This window comes from Etheostoma spectabile, chromosome 3 (genome assembly GCF_008692095.1).
Source record: "Etheostoma spectabile isolate EspeVRDwgs_2016 chromosome 3, UIUC_Espe_1.0, whole genome shotgun sequence".
NCBI classification, from domain to species: Eukaryota; Metazoa; Chordata; class Actinopteri; order Perciformes; family Percidae; genus Etheostoma; species Etheostoma spectabile.
In genome coordinates, this window is record NC_045735.1 from 31,721,757 (window position 1) to 31,741,165 (window position 19,409).

At 39.3% G+C, this 19,409-nt stretch overlaps 1 protein-coding gene and 1 long non-coding RNA gene across 17 annotated transcripts in view; one reads left to right on the forward strand and one right to left on the reverse strand.

Moving 5' to 3' along the window:
* LOC116675997 (unconventional myosin-XVIIIa) overlaps positions 1–19,409 on the forward strand; it is a 157,055-nt gene that overhangs the window by 85,840 nt on the left and 51,806 nt on the right. For all 16 annotated transcript variants that reach the window (XM_032507448.1, XM_032507449.1, XM_032507461.1 and 13 more), the window contains 5 exons: positions 6,892–7,035; positions 7,754–7,843; positions 10,429–10,548; positions 17,021–17,132; positions 19,184–19,311. In XM_032507448.1, coding sequence (XP_032363339.1) covers positions 6,892–7,035; positions 7,754–7,843; positions 10,429–10,548; positions 17,021–17,132; positions 19,184–19,311 — 594 coding nt within the window. The remainder of the gene's footprint in view (positions 1–6,891; positions 7,036–7,753; positions 7,844–10,428; positions 10,549–17,020; positions 17,133–19,183; positions 19,312–19,409) is intronic.
* Positions 1–19,409, reverse strand: part of LOC116676769 (uncharacterized) — a 614,404-nt gene that overhangs the window by 22,954 nt on the left and 572,041 nt on the right. The window lies entirely within an intron of this gene.

Consider the following 19,409-nt stretch of genomic DNA (forward strand, 5'->3'; position numbering starts at 1 on the left):
CGGGATTCTACCACTGTTCTTGTATCTTCATCAACCACTTCAGTATTGTTCAGTATTTGGCTGTGGGAAAATCACCCACCTCCCATTGTCAGTCTTATGACTGCTCATCCTTCCACTTCCTTCCTGCTTTATTGACTTGGCCATATTCAGTAACAGAATACTATATACTATTTGCAATAACATTGTTACAAAAAGGAGAGGTGTCTTTTTGCTGCTGAGCATTTAGTGTAGCATGACTTTTTACAACGCTGAGGGGGAAGCAGAACAGTAAAGTTGTGGACAAACAGATGAGCTGAAACTCTTTATAAAGCTCCGTAAATATTCAGATAATAATTCCCTACAGGTTCAAGGTAACGCTAGAAGAATAGTTGCTAGGCTATTATCCCTGGTCTCCGACATCAGCAGTGACATCACCCATTGGTGTGTGGATGGCTGTTTTGAAGCCTTCAAGAATGTGGACGTCACCAGCCTGATTGTTTGAAACTAGACGTGACGATTTTTGGGTGGAGCTGGGGAGGATGACGCGGCCAAGCCAGTGGTGTTGCAGTGGTGCTGGGCTAAGCTAAAAGAGGGAAAGCGAGTCATCTAGTGGAAATTTACTGGCAGGTAAACACAGACCTCCGGGTACTGCCACCAATAATTCATATCCTTACGCTAGCACTTGATAGCTAGCTTGGTTGACAGAACACTAAACAAGACATTTTTAGGCAAAAAAATGTTCAAGTTAACTTTGATGAAGTAAAAGCGGGTCAAAGTTTAAGATGAAAACATGGAAAACAGCCAAAAAACACGTTGAGGTCTATTTTAATGTCCACAGTGTTAGCATTGTTAGCATTGCTAAGCCTCTTGAAAACTTGAAAGAAGCGATTGAGACCATAAACTCATTAAGAAAATGTTTACAGAGTCAAGTGAAAAGTAGGCTCATTTTCCTATAGACTTCTATAGAAACAGACTTCTTTTTGGAGCCAGTGGAGTTTCCCCCTGCTGGAAGTTAGATACCATTCAGGTTTAAGGCATTTCTGCATTGGCTTCACTTTTAAGGAAAGCTTGGTCTATTATTGTTACAGTCTGTGGGTAGTGGGCGAGTGCTGTATCCTGTGTTCATGTGTCCTCTAAAGACCGTCGTGGCATTTCAGACACTACACAGTGAAATGAAATCAAATGATGTTTGAACCCATGGAAATGCATTACATCATAGCCAAATGAGCTTTCTGGGTGCTTCACATCCTGCCCTTGTAAAGGATTTTGCGTGTCTGTGTTGTTCCACCAGAGTGAGCCTGACAAGTGGAAAACATTGCTGCTGTGGGCTGACTGAAGGTGCCAGTATGTTGACTCTGTGTGTGCATTACTTCACAGAGGTTTTGATGTTACTTGTGACGGTTTCTTCATGTGAACACACCGTTCATTTGGTGCTCTGTGTGGTGTGTGTGTGTGTGTGTGGTGTGTGTGTGTGGTGTGTGTGTGTGTGTGTGTGTTGTGTGTGTGTGTGTGTGTGTGTGTGTGTGTGTGTGTGTGTGGTGTGTGTGTGTGGTAGAGATTGAGCTTTGGATCCCCGTTCTCCTTTTATTATCATTTCAGTTTATTCTTTCCTTCTGCACTGGGCTCAGGCCTGCAACTAAAATGACTTTCCAAGGGTATTTGGGTTTTTCTTCTCTCTGTGTCCTCCAGAGAACTCACTTTGAGCCTCATCTCTCGGGGTCAATAGTAATCTCATGCAATTGATGAAGTTTGGAATTGGGTTTCTTTCCTTGTGACCGTAATGTGTATTTTTTAGGGATTCAGTTTCAGGAAGATAAGAAGACACTCACACTTTAGTGGCTTTTTGATTGCACCTCTGCATACCTCACTGTAGTCATTTTACTCTCAAGGCTCTGTGGATTTTGCCCTACAGATTTTCACTTCCTGATCTCCTCACTGAGGTGAGAGCTAATTATGTAAAATGTAAACATATTGAAGTGATAATGCGGTAAAATGCTGACTATAAATAGAATTACAAATTTGCTCAGACCTAATCTAATGGCTTTATGTTGAGGCACTATGAAGAGGCATAGTGCCTCAACATAAATCCATTAGTTTGTTCCCCCATCTCATCTGTATTATTCCTGCTGCGGGGAACGTCTCCCACTTCCTTCCAAGTTCTCTCTACCGGTCTGGGTTCAAAGCACTCCGGGACATATGTGAGAGGAAGGATGAGAACAAGTAAAGGAAGAAAGGAAGGGAAGCTGGGGAAAGAGAGACTGCACCTCGCCATGGGGGAATAGACAAATAGAAGAGTTGCGCTGGCTTCATTGAAGCCCTGCAGTCTCTCCTCTCTCTGTCTCTTTGACATTCATGGGGAATAGTTGAGAGTGGAGGAGCATGGGGGAATCCACTGCCAGCCAACCAACACTGAGCCTAATTAAATAGTTGCCCAAAGACGGAACACCCCCCCCCGGCACAGGCTGCTGCTGTGCGTGCGTACTTGTCAGGTGTAAAGGAGAGGTAGAGGACATTGGAAGACACACACACGTCATTACAGTTTCTTCTTCTATTGCTTAATGTGACTACTGTTTAATTCTGCCACAAGATGCCCAATCTTTATGGTAATATTATTCATGTAAGTGTTAATGAGTGATTAGCAAACTGTGCAGTGTTTATGCAGGTGGCACCTTGTACGGCAGCCCCGGCCACAGTGTATGAATGTGTATGAATGGTGAATGTTTCCTGTAGATGTAAAAGCGCTTTGAGCAGTTGTTAAGACTGGAAAAGCGCTATATAAATACAGCACATTTACATTTACATATGTTATCATTGAACCATTCCTAGTTATTACCTTGGTAATTGCATGGTATTATATCTGTTACCTTTTTATCACCTTATTACACCAGTATTAAATCCTATTACTGTGAGTTATTACCCTGTTATTACCTTGGTAATTACATGTTATTACCTTTATATTACCTCTTTGTTTTTGTACTGTTACCCCACTATTACCATGTTATTACCGTGGTGGAATTTAAAATGCTACCAAAAAACCTTAGTGGAAAGTTTTTAAAAGGTTTTTTTTTTTTTAAATGGCAGAAACATTGGTATGCCTGGCTGATGTGGAAAGGTTGGTGCATTGATAAGAGCACAATGTAATTGTAAAAAGTGCAACGGAAACAGACTTGGCGAACAAATCGTGACATACATTTGACTTGATTGTCCACTGAAGCTTTCGCTCTATTCAAGAGACTGAAAGTAACGGAAGAAGAAAACATCCGATACAGAAACGTTATGTGTGGAGTGATTGATACATGAAACAATCCGCATCATCATAGTTTGAGCCAATGGTCTAGTAAGTTAGTAAGTAAACTTTATTTAAATAGCACCTTTTACAGACAAGAGGGGTCACAAAGTGCTTTACAGTAAAACAAATAAAAACAACAACACATGAAATACAAGCTATATTTAAAGAGGTGTGTCTTTAGGTCTTTTCTAAAAGTTTCCACAGAATCCAAGGCTCTCGGGACTAAAGGGAGAGAGTTCCAGAGCCTCGGAACCAGCACAGAAAAGACATGATCACCTCTTGTTTCAAAATGTGTTCTGGGAACAGTTAAAAGGTCTTGGCCTGAAAACTTCAGAGAGTGACCAGAAGTATTTGCATTTGTATTTTGTATTATTATTTATAAAGGACAACAAACATTGCCAGTGTTGTGCCAGTCGGCTAATTTTAGTCTTTTGGTCAGATGATTTTAGACCATGGCAGGAAGCAATAATAAAAAAAAAAAAAAACACATTAATACAGGTTAAAATATATACATAGTAATCAAAAATACACCATAGTGTGTGCAATAGATCCTGGATGTAAGAGGGAGCTTGACCTTGCAAGGCTCTATAAGTAATGATTCAAATTTTAAAATGGACTCTAAAACCAATCGGTAGCCAATGAAGAGCCTTAAGCACCGGAATGATGTGCGATCTCCTGCTGGTCTTAGACAAAGGTCTAGCTGCTGCATTCTGTACAACTTGCAGTTTGTCCATGGATGATTTGCTTAAACAAGTGTACAGTACATTGTAATAATCCAAACGTGAAGAAATAAAAGCACGAACAAGCATCTCCTTCTTTTTCTTTGAAACCACTATGTGTTACGCAGGTATACGCCTTAAGAAATCTCCAGGATTTCCATATTCCCACCTTAAAATATGCAATAATAGACAACAACATACTTTTGTGACAGAACCTTCACTTCTGATATTTGTAATCACAAATACGGGGTTGAATAATGTGACAGCAAACTAAACTAACGCCGCAGAAAATGAGAGATGCATCGACCTGCTGAGCGCGGTGCGTAGTGTGTACGCAGCAACCGGGCCAGAATGCTCCCTTCACTGCACATTTTAGACGAGTGTAAGAAGCCTATTTTATTTTGTCCTCATTGCTTTGTAGTCAACAGTGAAACTGTGAAAGCACTCTTACTGCTTTGTTTTCGATGACATTTTTTATATATTTTTCTCAAAGGATAAATAAAGGTATTTCCACCATAAAAATGTATTCTGATACATTTTCATGAATAAATGCATAAAAATGTATCAGAATGAAGGTAATGAAGTCTTTATAACCCTAGGGGAGCGCTTTCAGGCCAAAAATGAAACAGCTGCAAGCTATATAATTTGTAAAAAGGATATCAGATACGGTGGTAACTAGGGCTGTAACCATATGAAAATGAAACCAAAATCGCGACACGCAGCTCCACGAACCTGTGGGAGAAAGAAGACTGGGATGTAATCAATGACAAAACGATGCCATCTGGCAAAATGTATTACGACACCCCTCCCCCCCCAAAAAAAAGTTAGTTACAGCCCTAGTGGTAACAAAACAAATGTATACATGCATATGGAAATTCTGTCCTTGGCTTTAACTTATTAATAATCCAAATGTACAATCCTAAAAACACTTAGGCTAAAGGTCCTGAAAATTCATCCATCTCAAAGTATCGCTATCAGTGATACTGGCCCTGTATTTATCGGATCAATACCAGTATCGCAGTATAACACACAACTACCACCCAGCGGCATCTCTCTGAACAGCGCTGCTCCCACCGAATGGACTTGTGTGTGTAGAAGGCAGTGGACCAAACCACTTTACTACTACTACACAGTTTTTAAAAATGATATAATATTTCATTATTTACAATACACAGTGTGTTTTTTTAATGTTTTTTTTAAGGAAGACAACCCTCAGATGGGCTAGATCCTGACCCCCCTGGGTCTTTCACCTGCAGTCTTTCACCTGCAGTGTCTCCCGTAAATATAGGACCGTCCCGCTGTGAAGACTTCGCCTTTAAAGCAACACCAAAGATTATTTCGTACCTTAAAATAATGTTTCCAAAAATCGTTTCAGTGGTTCATCAACTTGTAACAGGGTGAACGGCACCTCTGCAAAAGCTTTGGGGCTCTCTACCGACTATAACCGCGCTATGCAAGTTTGCCAGGTTGGGAAGCGGATCTGTAGTTTGAATGAGACAATTCCGCTTCCAACCGTTTGGTGGGAACCAAAGAGCGAGTGCAAAGCTTTGGTGTTGCTTTAACCAGTCCACCAAGATGTAAAAGTAGAAGACAGAATATTAGCTGTGCAGTTTTAATAGCCAAGTTTTAGGATATCTAGTTTTCTCTGAATAGGTGGATATTACAAAGGCAACCCTCAACTACTTGTCAGACTTCTCGGACTTCTTCTTACCTCCAGCTGAAAAGTAGATTGAATATCATAACTTGAAATAAGTTTAATACTTTTTACAGCAACAACTGCTTGACAAGATTATTTATCTTGGATATAAAAAAAGTAAAATTGAATCAACCTTAAATAAGATAGGTTGCCTTTTTTCTGAGTGGAGGCCTGAGGGAAGAGTGTATTCCTGTGCAGGTCAGGGGGAGTGTGGGAATGGGACATGAAGTGTTCAAATGAAGATTAGAGTGAAATGGCCCAGGTCAGTGTTTCTCATGCTGCTCTTCAAGGTTGCTGATCTTTCCTTTCATCCTGCCACACTGCTGCCCACAGATCGTTCCCCTGCCCACCGTCGTCTCCACAGGCTTTTAAAGCAGTTACTGGTCAGAAGTTTGGCTCCGGCTACAACTGGGTCAGTTCTAATCTCATAGCCTGAAAATGAAAGCTGATTGTTCCAGTTACAAGAAAATTTCTAAAATAAATTTTAAAAAGGAGAGAGGGGTTTTCTCTGAGGAGCAACATTTCTGTATCAGGACCTCCCAGTCATGCCTGCCTTTTCTGTAGAGAGCAATTTGTCCCAATTGTGCGTTATGAATGGCTCTGACTCAGATTACCTGCAGTTAGAGAAGAATCCTCTTAATGCCTCGTCAACAAGCTGCCAGTATAACATTGATGGTTTCATTTGTGCTTGAAACGTTAGCAGTCTGTCTGAGATCCATCAGCCAAACCACATATATGTGCATGTGGTTACGTGTGTGTGTGTGTGTGGTGTGTGTGTGTGTATATGAAAAATATATATACATACATACATACATACATACATACATACATACACACACATAAATGTTTATGTCAAAGTAAAAGAAACTACTGATCATTTTAGGCATGTGTGATGACTCATCTTTCACCATGTTGTCAGGCCTCTCCTGTCTCAAAGAAAATTACTTGTGTTGGTTTGATTCTATAAAGGGCGGCTGTGTTGGAGAGTCCAAATCAAAGAACAATCTTGATTTTCATGGAAGTAGTGGATTTGCTCCACGTGTCTTATTTTGGAGGATCCCGTGGTCAGCTCAAACATTTTAATTGTTTTCACGTCCCTCATATTTGAGGGGAAAATTGTAACATTCAACAGAACACATTTACAAAAGTATAAGTATGAGATACTTAACTCTTCCTTATATTGTTGCCGGTGTGTGTGTGTGTGACAGATCCAGGATCTGGCCATCCGCTGCATCCAGAAGAACATAAAGAAGAATCGCGGTGTCAAAGGCTGGCCATGGTGGAAGCTCTTCACCACTGTCAGACCTCTGATAGAGGTGCAGCTCACCGAGGAACAGATACGTGGCAAGGATGTAAGTACACACACACACACACACACACACACACACACACACACACACACACACACACACACACACACACACACAAATAGTCACAACTGAAATAGACTTATAGAAGTCAGAATTATTGATTTTTATGTAAGTTAGTAAAATTAATTATAAAGTGCTTTTCACAGATACAATGAAACCTTGTTTTAATAGGCATAAAAAACACATAAGAGAACACAATACACAATTCAAAGTACAATTATACATAAAGTGCAGACAGGTTAACCGAACGCCAGTCTAAATTGGTAGGTCTTCATCTGACTTTTTAAAGAATCCAGCAGCGGGCCATAAGTGTGGAGGCAGAGCATTCCATAGTTCAGCAAATTATTGGATATCATCTGCATATAAATGGTATCAGATATAACATCTGTTCTTGATTTGTCCCAAGGGCAGCAAAATATAAAGAGACCCTGTGCGATCCCACAAGACCCACCCTCAAACACATTGAAACTTCTGTCAGTAAAATACAATGAAAAGAAGCGAAAAGCGTCGCCGGATATATACACCCAATCATGTAACCTTTCAATAAGGATAGGGTGGTTTCCAGTGTCGAATACAGAACTGAGGTTAAGAAGTACCAACACAGAACCCTTTTCCACGTCATATTAATTCACTTCATCTGCTGTGTGTCCCCACTATAATGTGTGTCTGTCATTAACATCCTTTGTCTTCTCCCTTTCAGGAAGAGATCCAGCACCTGAAACAGAAGCTGGAGAAGGTGGAGAAAGAGAGGAACGAGCTGAGACTCAACAGTGACCGCCTTGAGAGCCGGGTAAACACACACAAACAAACAGGAGTTGTCTGAAAATAAAAATCCATATTGAATCGTGACATTTTCTGAATCATGCACCCGTATGATTAAAGAAAGACAGATTTATAGACAAGAAGATTTATATTGTTAGTATGATATTTCAGAATGTAGGAAGACAACAAAAGCTAGACACATTACACTATAAAGGCATTTCTCAGATTAAGGGCCAAATTGGGTTGCTACAATTTTGAAAATTAAAATTCCAAATTGACTAATTGGTATACATCAAATTATCAGTCCTTTAGTCAGAAGTGACGTTTTGAGCTCGGTTGAGACCATAAGATGAGGTAATGTATCATTTTTTTTCCATTTTGTTTACTAGGTCAAGTAAATGTGGCATTTCCATCACATCATCAAATATATGAGAAAAATAAAACTTAAATAAATAAAAAATAAATCGGTACTTTTTAAAACATGTGGTGGTTTCACATGGAATATATTTTATCTTGAACTCAATGGGATTGCTGATTTTTACTTGCAAGATGAATTATAGTCATTTATGTATCTAAATTTCTGATTCATCAATCCAGCCAGGATTGGAATATAAACTTATTTTAGGTAAATGCCATATAGTATATCAAAACTGTTTTAATACAGTGATCATTTAGACTGTCCAACGTTGTCAAAAATATACAATTGCTGGATGCTTTTGTAATTTAAACAAAATGATTGACAAAATATATATGGTGATGGTGACATTACAATTCTGGTAATGACAGTTTGTTGCAGTGATGGCAAATCACTGGTCATAACCTAATGTAATTTAAGAACCTAAGTGACTTCAAACCAAAGAAAACACCAGCTAGTAATCTGTTTAAACATCAAAACATAGTTTAATCTGATGTGTTCCCTGTGAAAATGATTGGTTCAGTATAATTATAGTCTAAATAGAGTATTTAATCATTTCATAGCTATGTTGAATAATAAAAAAACATGAAACAGGAGGGCAGTTAAGAACAGGCATCAGTCTTGCAGCATGAAATCCATGTGCCCCACAATATTAGGTTACCATGGCTAGCAAATAACTTTTGATGAAAAAACAGTAGGAAAGTGGCTTTCACAAAAACAATAAATACGTATATATTTTAATATAAAATATAGTTTAAAGAGCAACTTATTGCCATCTGTTTCTGCTGACCTTTAACTTTTCACCTTGCTGCAGTGACATAGAAGTGTACTTCATGCAGTGTGTCTGTACACAGTGATAGATTGGGTGCTTCTCATTTGTCTTAAATGTTACCTCATGTCCTTACAGAAACACATTTTTAGAGAAATGTGACATCCTCTCCTCTGAACCGTCATCTAAAATTACTTTTTAAAGATATCCTCAGATTTAACTCCAATTGGAGAGAGCTCCAAAGTTTAAGAGCTACAACCTCAAAAGCCTTTGCTATTTTTGGCTTGAGTCTACAGCGAGGAACAACCTATAAACTTTTGATCAGAGGACCTAAATTTTGTAGGGCGGTTTTAACTCAAATGTTTGATTAAATATCATCTGTTTAGCAGTGATATGTCCAAGAGGAAGCATATACAGTACAAGGCAAAAATGATGGGACCAAGGACCATTCCTTGCAGAACACCACAAATATATTCCCAGATGCTGTATACCTTACAGTTTGTATTTGCATAGGTAATGTGATGTGATGTGCTGTGCACGTTACTACAGCAGCATCGGATGAATTATGAAAGTTGTTTTATGCTTCCTCTATTTGGCAGACATACAGTTACTACATATTCAATTTGAACAAGATGGTGAATCAGAACTCAAGTATAATCTAAACTGGGTAGAAGTATTTCACCTGAATTGAATCTGTTGTTTGTCAGAGCAGTCTGATCAGCTGCAGGCAGCATCTAATCACAAACAGATTTCCAATAAAGGGGCACAGTAGTCCTTAAAAGAGTTCAGAAAAGGATGATCTCTTTTATCCATGCTCAAGCTCACTCCTTCGAACAGAAATAGGGAAACTGAGACATCCTTTAATGATGCTGGACCAGATTGATTTCTGGGTCACCCAAGGAGCAAGGACACATTAAATAAGGCAAATGAGAAGCAACCCTAGTTGTATAAGGGAATGTACGGGTATTGGTAGGAGTCAAAGAGTAAAACAGATATTCTAATGGTATTTTATGTCATGTCCCTGATTATCTCCTGTATAACAACCAATATAATTTGCATATGAATGAAATGTGATTGCTCCCCGAACCTAAAACAAAAACACCCAATTTCTGACAAAATACATTGTTGCAAGCTATGCACAATAATGATAATAATCTGGGGTTGCTGGGGCTCACTTGGTAAAGCTATCTTCTACCAATCTAAAGGAGTAGTCATTAAGACTAGAAAAGCGCTATTTAAATACAGTCCATTTACATAATAAAACAGTATAAACATGCTTGACTCCTGCTGTGTGTGTGTGTGTGTGTGGGTGTGTGGGTGTGTGGGTGTGTGGGTGTGTGGGTGTGTGTGTGTGTATATGTTTGTTCATATGGATGTTCATATGTATGTCCATATGTATGTTCATATGTATGTTCATGTGTTGATCCAGATCTCAGAGCTTTCATCAGAGCTGGCTGATGAGCGGAACACTGGGGAGTCAGCCTCCCAGCTGCTGGAGACTGAAACTTCTGAGAGACTTCGCTTGGAGAAGGACACAAAGGAACTGCAGGTATATACACACACGCACACGCACACTCTCACGCTTAAGTTTAGGTTTGCCTAAAACGGTCACACACCAGGGGCCTTATTCCTCACTGTGTCCATTAAAGCACTGACCCATTCCTTCACTTGATGCTTTTTCCCCAGCAGAGTTCTATTAAGGCAAATGAAAATGGAACTACTTTATTGTGATGGCAAATAGAGATGGATAACAGTTTATTGCCCAATTAGCGCTTTATCAGTAAGGTAATAAGATTTTCTACCAAACAACCACATTCTCCGACTTCACAATGACGTTTGAAGTTAAGGCACATTGTAAAATGTAGTTTAATGTCTGCTCATCTATACATAATTTTAACATTAGCACATCAGCTTGAATTATTAAAGAGCAGAACTGTCAGCCACCCCTGCCTTTGCTCCTGTGGGGTTTTATAGTCTATAGTAATGTTTCAAAAGGAGTAGTAATGTTGTAAAATGTCATACAAAATTAAACTTGGATAATTGAAACGCTGTCTTATATTTAAACATCGCTGTTTTGTCAAGACATTTAGGCAGTAATTATTGAAGACCCAGGAGATGCTAAGAAGCTTCTCCTTCCCAAGTGTAGGACCAGCAGATTCAAGGACTCCTTTGTCCCCCATGCCATTACACTCTACAACCCCTCACTTGGGGGGAGGAGGAAATAGAGTTAATATGGTAAAGAGGACAGTACATACACAGACATACCTGGACTCACATAATTACCTGGACACTTGAACACGTGACTTGACACTTGACACACTGATAATTTATGGTCATGTCTTTATGTCTTTTTATGGCCAAATGTTTTATTATTATTATTTATCATTATTATTACTTTTATTATTGCTAACTTTATACTATCTTCTTTTCTCTCTATGCTGTATTTTCCTTTTTCTTGCTAAAAACTGCTGGTGGAAATTTCAAGTTCCTTGCAGGAGTCATCCCAAAAGGATTAATAAAGAGAAGTCTAGGTCTAAGTCTAAGACACAGTTCATTCAACTGCAACAAGGTCTCAGAGGCATACAGAATGGCCATTCAGTTGAAATGAACAGATTTCAGTTGGAGATGTTACTGTTATAAAGGCTGATGGTAACCTTTTTTTCTTTTAATCTTTTAAAATTAACAACATTACTACAGTACTAAAGCACCACAACCCAAACAGTGCTCCATGCATTTAGTGCAGGCAATCCTTGCAAGAATTTTGCAATAAATGTATGTATAGATTCTTTTCCTAATCAGGATCAGTCAAATTCTAATGGAATTGTTTTATCAGAATTTAATTGCGCAATGCAGTTGTGTATATATAATACTTAAGGCATGGGCAACAGTGTTTGTGGACTAGCCAGGGTCTGGCTAGTCCACGCATTCCCGGACGGGAGAAAAACTCAAAAAATGCTCTGGTCTATTTTTTTTTTTTTTTAACCAATCACAATCGTCTTGGCGGTGCTAGGCTCTGTACAGAGCCGCTGCAAAATAGCCTCGGGAAGGAACTTGTTTAGGTGGAGCAACGTTCAAAAGTTGTTTTAGTCGTGCAACAGAAAACTCTGATTGGACAGATAGTCTAGCTAGCTGTCTGGATTTACCCCGCAGAGATCTGAGGAGCAGTAGTCCTCATAAATCCACCGGAGTTTAGAATTCCAACACAAAGAAAGCGGAAGGAAATGGATATCCACGAAAATACATGCCAGCGGAGTAATCCCGGAAGTGGAACATCTTGGATATAGACTGCTGTGCACACAAAGTCACATAATAGTTCTGAGAAACATTTTGTGTCATTTTCTCCCATTTGTACATCTCATAAATCAATGGATTCTTCTGAAATTGTGTTGGCATTCATTCATATCCACTTCAACATTTATGTACAGTATTCTTATCCTGACACTCTACTTTTTTTCTGTAAAAAAAGTCTCTCCTACACAAACTTGTTGTGAATTCCTGGTTTCAGCCTGTGATTGCCAGCTGTTCATGAGCAGTGGTGCATTTGTGAGATTTGATCGTCAGCATAATCAGCACCTTTAAACCGCCTTAAGAGGCTTTCTGCTCCGCTTCGTTTGCAAGAGGGTTTCGTTCACAAAAAAGTTACCAAAGAGTAAAAAGAAGAATTTCAGGCCACTGAGCTTCAATTACTGCTGGCGAAAAACCGGCAGACAAAAACTCAACAAATTCAGAAATGATTAATACAGCTACAGGTGGAGCGGCACTGTATTGTGCCTGAAATACAGAAGGAACGGTTTGACATGAAGTGAGATGCTCAAAAACATCTTTCTAAATCAAAGCTGTCCCTGGCTATAATGTGAGGAGGTCAAGGGGACCTGGAGATATTAGACGAGAGAATGTTATAGCTGCCGGTAAGTGATGTTACACTGTCAGGTTTAATGGAATGCATTAAGACCCTGAGGCAGCTATGGGAGAGAGATCATTTCCCAACAACTACAAATGCTGCCAAAAGATGCCAATAAAAAAAAACTCTTAGTAAATTGGCAAGCGATGATGATGGTGAACAGAATATTAATTTTGCATTAGTCTGTGTGTGTGTGTGTGTGTGGGGGGGGGGGGGATGCGTCAACAGTTTTTTTGCCAGTTACTTAGAATTCCTCATGCAGAAACTACGCACTATAGCTTAAATTTTTTTGAAATACAGTATATTATGTATATTTTTTAATATATTTTTATATATAACAGATGTTTTGGACCCCAGGAAGACTAGCTGGTCATCTAGGTGTCTGCTAATGGGGAGCCGTATAATAAATACAAGTACAAATACAGCCCAATATCAGAAAATCATTCATTCTCTCCATACTGGCTGTAAAGGGATTCCTTCATAGAGCTACAACTACATAGTCAGAGACGGTCCATAAATGAGTTCAGCTGAGGCTAAAATTAGGCTTCAACAAAGTTCATTTTCAACAACTTTTTTTCTTCTGAATTCTCTTTTTAGTTTCTCCAGACAATGTTTCCTTGCTGAGCCACAGAGGAGGGAAATGTCCTGGTAGTTGCATGTCTGAAACAAAACACCTGCAATGGAATAACTAATTCTAACTCAGACTGCCAAGGTCTCGTGTTAGCTTCCGTTGAACATCAGAATGTAGTTTTGCAGAGGACTGGAGATTCTGTCCCCCATCTTTTACAGTGCAGTCGCTCTGAAGGGATCCCTCCAGTTGTTATAGGGAGGAGGAATGATTACACCAACCACTAACTCTTTCAATGGACTGTATATATGGCATGAAAATTTACTATTAAGATAGGCTTGAAAAACGTCTGAGCCTTACTCTAAATCCTTAAATGCACTCAATACATATTCTACCAAACGGCCAGGTCAGCCAGCGTTGCATTGATTGTTTCTCTTCTTCTGCTATCTGCCCTTCTGCTCTCTGCCTGTCTCACACACACACAAGCACGCACACACACACACACAGGCACACACACAGCGACGACTGTAATTGTGAAATGATTTTTTCAGGCCATTTCTCCACCGATGCCCTCCCCCAGCGCCCTCGATCCATTTAGTTCGGTTATTTGACATCTTTGACATGATATCTTTTTCTATTTTTATTGGGCGTTGTTGGAATAGATTTTTTTTCCTGTGACTGCTCAGATAGCATGGTGAGAGGCTGCCTACAAATAGCCAAGCTGATAGAAATGTGGGATAGATTTTATTTTCTTCTTGTGTAAGTGAGGAGAGGCACAAGGGAATGGACCAGTAACATATTTGGATAGTTCTATACAGAGTTATTGCATTGCGTCTTCTGGAAAATAAGAGCTAAAAGTTACAGTTAATGTTATCACTGTAGCATCAAAGTTTCCATTCACTTGTAAGGGACAAGTATGTCATGGCCTTTGGGATTACAGTTATTTATGTTGGTTCCAATCCTCTCAAAACAAAACTTCGCTAAAACTTATACACACATATTTTGAAATGTCACATCTTGCAGTGCCAGTTCACCATTCTAAGCTCTGCTATAGTATGGCACAGTGTGTGCCATGTTTATGAGGTTATAGAAGTTATTCAGTCACAAAGTGATTGAAAATGCACAACCAATATTGAAATAGGAAATCTAAATATCAAAATCTAAGGGGTCTAAAACATACATTCTTTAGCCCTTTTCACCTTAATCAACTCATTTTGGCTGCCACATTGCACAGGCTGACAAGGGATCTGTGTATATTCAGTCCTGTGGAACACTACTTCAGTTACTACTTTACATCAAACATGGTCACCAAATATAAAAACACCACAATATGACCATATGGCACAAAAAATGGAGACATAAAGAAACAAATATAAATCCATTAATTGTCACTTAAATTTAACCATCATTGTTCAAAACTAATAAAGCAAATAAAATGTATTTATACCTAATACGTCTCTTCTAGTTTGATATTTATATTATCTTACTAAATTAATGTTATATTTTTTACATGTATAAGTGTGAGTAGACTCTTAACGTGTTGGGCGTATAGGTCCCGGCACCGGATTTATCTTCGCCGTTTTTCGGAAGTGCTGACTTCCGTCATAAATTGCAAGCATTTAAACCGTCATAAACACGCTCAAGTCATACATCGTTAGAAAGCTTAAAGTCTCATGATTCCATCGAGCCACACACAAGCAATAAGGTGACTCACAACGGTTACAATCATGTTCTGAAGTACAGCAAGACAGACATATTCGAGTCTAAATTGAGTGTGCTTTCCTACCTGTCTGCTCGTGTCTTTATCACAGCGGTGAAAGATCGCCGAAAACGTGGTATTCCTCCTTCGTAAACATGTAAAACTATTAGAATATCCAAGCCTTGTAATCCATAATTATCTGGTCCCCTCACAATCTTGTAGTTTTCTGGCCAAGTTTCGACATTCAAAAATCTAGGTAGTGCATCATTTCTCGGTTTTGATGGCGTGTAACTTTTTCCCCTGTGCGCGCTAGAAATCATGTCGACACATCATTGTAATCTGTGGTGCCAGCACGTTCGAATGAACCTGGTTGCCAACCAATAGCATGATTCTATCAAAAGATACACTCAAACTAAACCACCCTATCGTTCAGCTCCCATTGGGCCCTCGTGGGAAAGAATGACAGTTGAAGCCACCACTTAGAAGGACCGGCCATAAAACTGGCATCGCTGTGTAGCTAGTAAAAAGACGAGTTGAATGGTACCAGACATGGCCAACAAAAACCTATCCCTGAGTTCACTCCAGCTGTCTGAAAGCCAAAAATAAGGCTGTCTTATGGCATTTCACCATTTCATCAAATTATGATTACTTATTCCTATAAATCTATGTATCTACTTATTTAGGAATGTGTGTGAGTGATGTGGATGTGTTTTTGTATTTCAGAAGTTATGTATTTAGCACTTTTTGGGCTTTTTTAGAAATAAGAAATTAGACAAACGCACAGACATATCTGTAGAAAAACATTCATATAAAATCCATTTTATAAGCAATTTTCTTCTGGATTTTTTCTGTTCAAAGTTGAGACATGTGGCTAGGTACTATTTTAGTATATAGCAGTTGTAATATGCTTACAGTAGTGATTTTTATTAATTTTTTAGATGATTTATTGGACGGAAATGAAATTCTGTGTTCTAACCTCTGTAGCTCTGTGTCAATAAGGCCATAGTGTCACAATGCCACTAGAAACAACAAGCTGAGAGTGTTAGCTTCACAATGAACTCAGGGTCATCACAGAGGGCCAAAGCATTGGAAACTGCAGCATGTTTTAGGGGGTAAAATTTAGGCGAGAAAATCATATATTTTCCAGTGTGCTTCAAGAGGTTAAAAAAAATTGGAAGTCCATAATAATAACTGGCTCCTTCACTAGAATGAAACTAGAAACTAGAATTTGCAATGAAACACTGCTGTGGCAGAAGAGCACAACCAGCATCATCATCATCAAGAATAAAGTTTGCAAGCATGACGATGAGGTCACATGCATATTAAGTAGCCAAATGGATTTGTTTTGGTCTTATAATACATCCAGAGATTTACTTCCTGCGGAGAGGATGGTTTGTTTAACCAGCAGCTAAGTTTACAAGAATTTGTCGAAATTTTAAGATTAGTGGCAAACTAAGATAAACAAACAGGCCTTTTTTGAATTCATCATTATTCTGCGGGCCATGACTGGAAGCTTTGGATGTGGCCTGCAGGCCGCCGGTTCACGATCGCTGCAGTAACGCATTAGCTGAGTGCTTTATACAATCAATTTTTCCCAAGACTTATTCTCCGAAATTCATTGGAAAAATAACACTAAGGGACCCGCCACCTGTTCAGGGCCGCATCCTCTCCTGCTGATGGGACCCACTATGATAGTCAGTTAGATTTTACTCTCAGCAGAAGACATTTCAATCCTACATCAGCAACAACCAAAGCTTTCCTCTGTGGGCCCCTGACACTTATGTGTGCTTTAATGTGCTTCGACAGATGTGTTCACGTAGTCATAGAAACCTTTCTTCTCTCTCATCCACCAGGCCAAGTTTGACAGCATGAAGAAACAGATGGAGTCCATGGAGATGGAGGTAATGGAGGCTCGACTCATCCGGGCGTCTGAACTCAACGGAGAGATGGAAGATGACGACACAGGTCAGACACAATGTGGACAAAATAACAGAAATGTCCCAGCACAGCAGAAATCTGATGAGACTTTTGATTTATGTTGTGTTGCTTAAAAAAACTCAATTCTAATTGTCGGCGAAAGCTGCTGGACACCCGCACAGGTGTTTAACTGATTAGATGTCTTCTCAAGACTGTGTGGGCGTGTACAGATCCAGCCTGAGTGACAGTTCTGTGAGTTCTGTCACATCTTTTGACAGCTTTAGCCTGAGTAGGTGTGTTACGCCGGGAACACGCTGCCCACAAAGCCTAGATTCAGCCGTGTGTGTGTGTGTGTGTGTGTGTGTGTGTGTGTGTGTGTGTTGAAAATAGTTTTTAAGTATCAGGCTGTGCTGTGGCTCTGTATTTGATTACCTACCTGGCTTGACACATTCTCTTGTGGAGATGCTGAAAACGATCACTTCAGTGCGCGGGGCCGGCCCGGCTGCTCCACTCCTGTTGCAGCTGGTGTGTACTGACAGATTGGATAACAACAATGAAATGATTTCTCAGCTTTAAGGCGCTTCCTCCGCCCAGTGTGTTTTTGGCATTACATATCCTGCTGGGGCCTTCTGCTTCGGGATCCTCACTGTGCCACCCAGTGGTCTCATTGAAATAAATGAGGAGGCTTCGTTTTGAACGCAATGCTGATGTCGCCTAATCTTAATCCTAAACAGAACCATTGCAGCGCTGCCTGGAAGGAGATGTTCGGTGCAAAAAACACCAAACACCGCTGATGTCGGTCTTAACAGACTTACAAGCTAATTGTAACCATGTTTTGGTTATCTTATTTGTCCATACTAAGAAAAATGATGCCATAATTGCCACATTTCCTGCCAGCTCAGAGTGCATCTGCAGCATGACAAATTATGGGATGGTGGTGTGACGGCTGTAAAAACTGCTCAGACAATACTCTACACTACTCAGTTGGTGATAATCTTTTGAGAGTTTTGAAAATGTTTGTATGATGTCCGACAATGCACACCTTTTACTGTTAATATGGACATGAACATATTTTCAGTAAGGGAAGTTATTTTCACTATCCAAATTAAATCTGAATTAATATTGATTAATTTGTAGATGTTTTTTTAATGGCCTTAGTAGGAAAAAAGTTTAAGAACTTGACCTGACGAGTTCTTTTCAAGTGAAGCTATATATTTATGCATATTAAAAAGATAAAAGAGGCAAATCCTTGAATGCAGAGAAAGTTTGGCATTCCTGCTTAAAAGTTTCAATGAATTGATTTTCAAAATTGCTGTTGATCGAATATCTGTCAGCCAACTAACTACTATCATTTTTATTAAATGCAACTCTACAAACTGCTGGCTCAGAAACAACCACATAGTTAAATATAATCTTCTCTGGCAGTTTCAAAATCAATAGAAATTAAAAAGGATAAAACTCTTGAATTGTCTTATCTAGGTGTGTGTTTTTACATGTGTTTTAATTGTGCATTATTTGGTTGTTGTTCAGCCTTTGTTGTTATTGTCTGTCACATTGTGACAGACAATAACATTTCCATCCATCCATCTTTCAATCAGTGAAATGACTATATTCAACACTCAACACTAATTCAATCAATACATCATCAGAGTCATGTAATACTCACCACTCTGCTGTTTCTCTGTGTAATTCCAGTCACATCTTCTTTGCTGCTTCTTTGAGTGCCGTTATATTAGTCAACTCTTTCTGCAGACAATTTAATGCAAAAGCCTACCAGGAAGGGGATTGGTTATAAGGCTTCTAATGGGAACTTCCACAACATAAAAGTGTTTACATGCTTGGCCATTTAAAATGTCCCGGAAAATCAGGATATGCAACCCAGGAAACGCATTATTCATGCAAACGTCTAAGTTTGGTATGAAATTGTCACTAATATATTTTATGACACACAGAAGTTTGGAGGTATTTATTTATTCACTGACATCCTCATTTCAAACGAATACTGTACGTTTCTGACCAATGTTTGCATTTAGGTATCTATTGTAAGCATATTCAGATGAAACACAATGAAGTTGACTGTTAACGTGATGCTGTGACAGGCGGAGAGTGGAGGCTGAAATATGAGCGAGCCATCAGGGAGATTGAGTTCACCAAAAAGAGACTGCAGCAGGAGTGTGATGACAAGCTGGAGGTGGAGCAGCAGAACAAGCGGCAGCTGGAGAGGAGGGTGAGTCTTTCACTCATCCCAAACCACTGGCCTCCATCTCTGATATAAGGACCACCATTAGCTTGATATTGTGCACTGTAGAATTCATCAATTTCTTT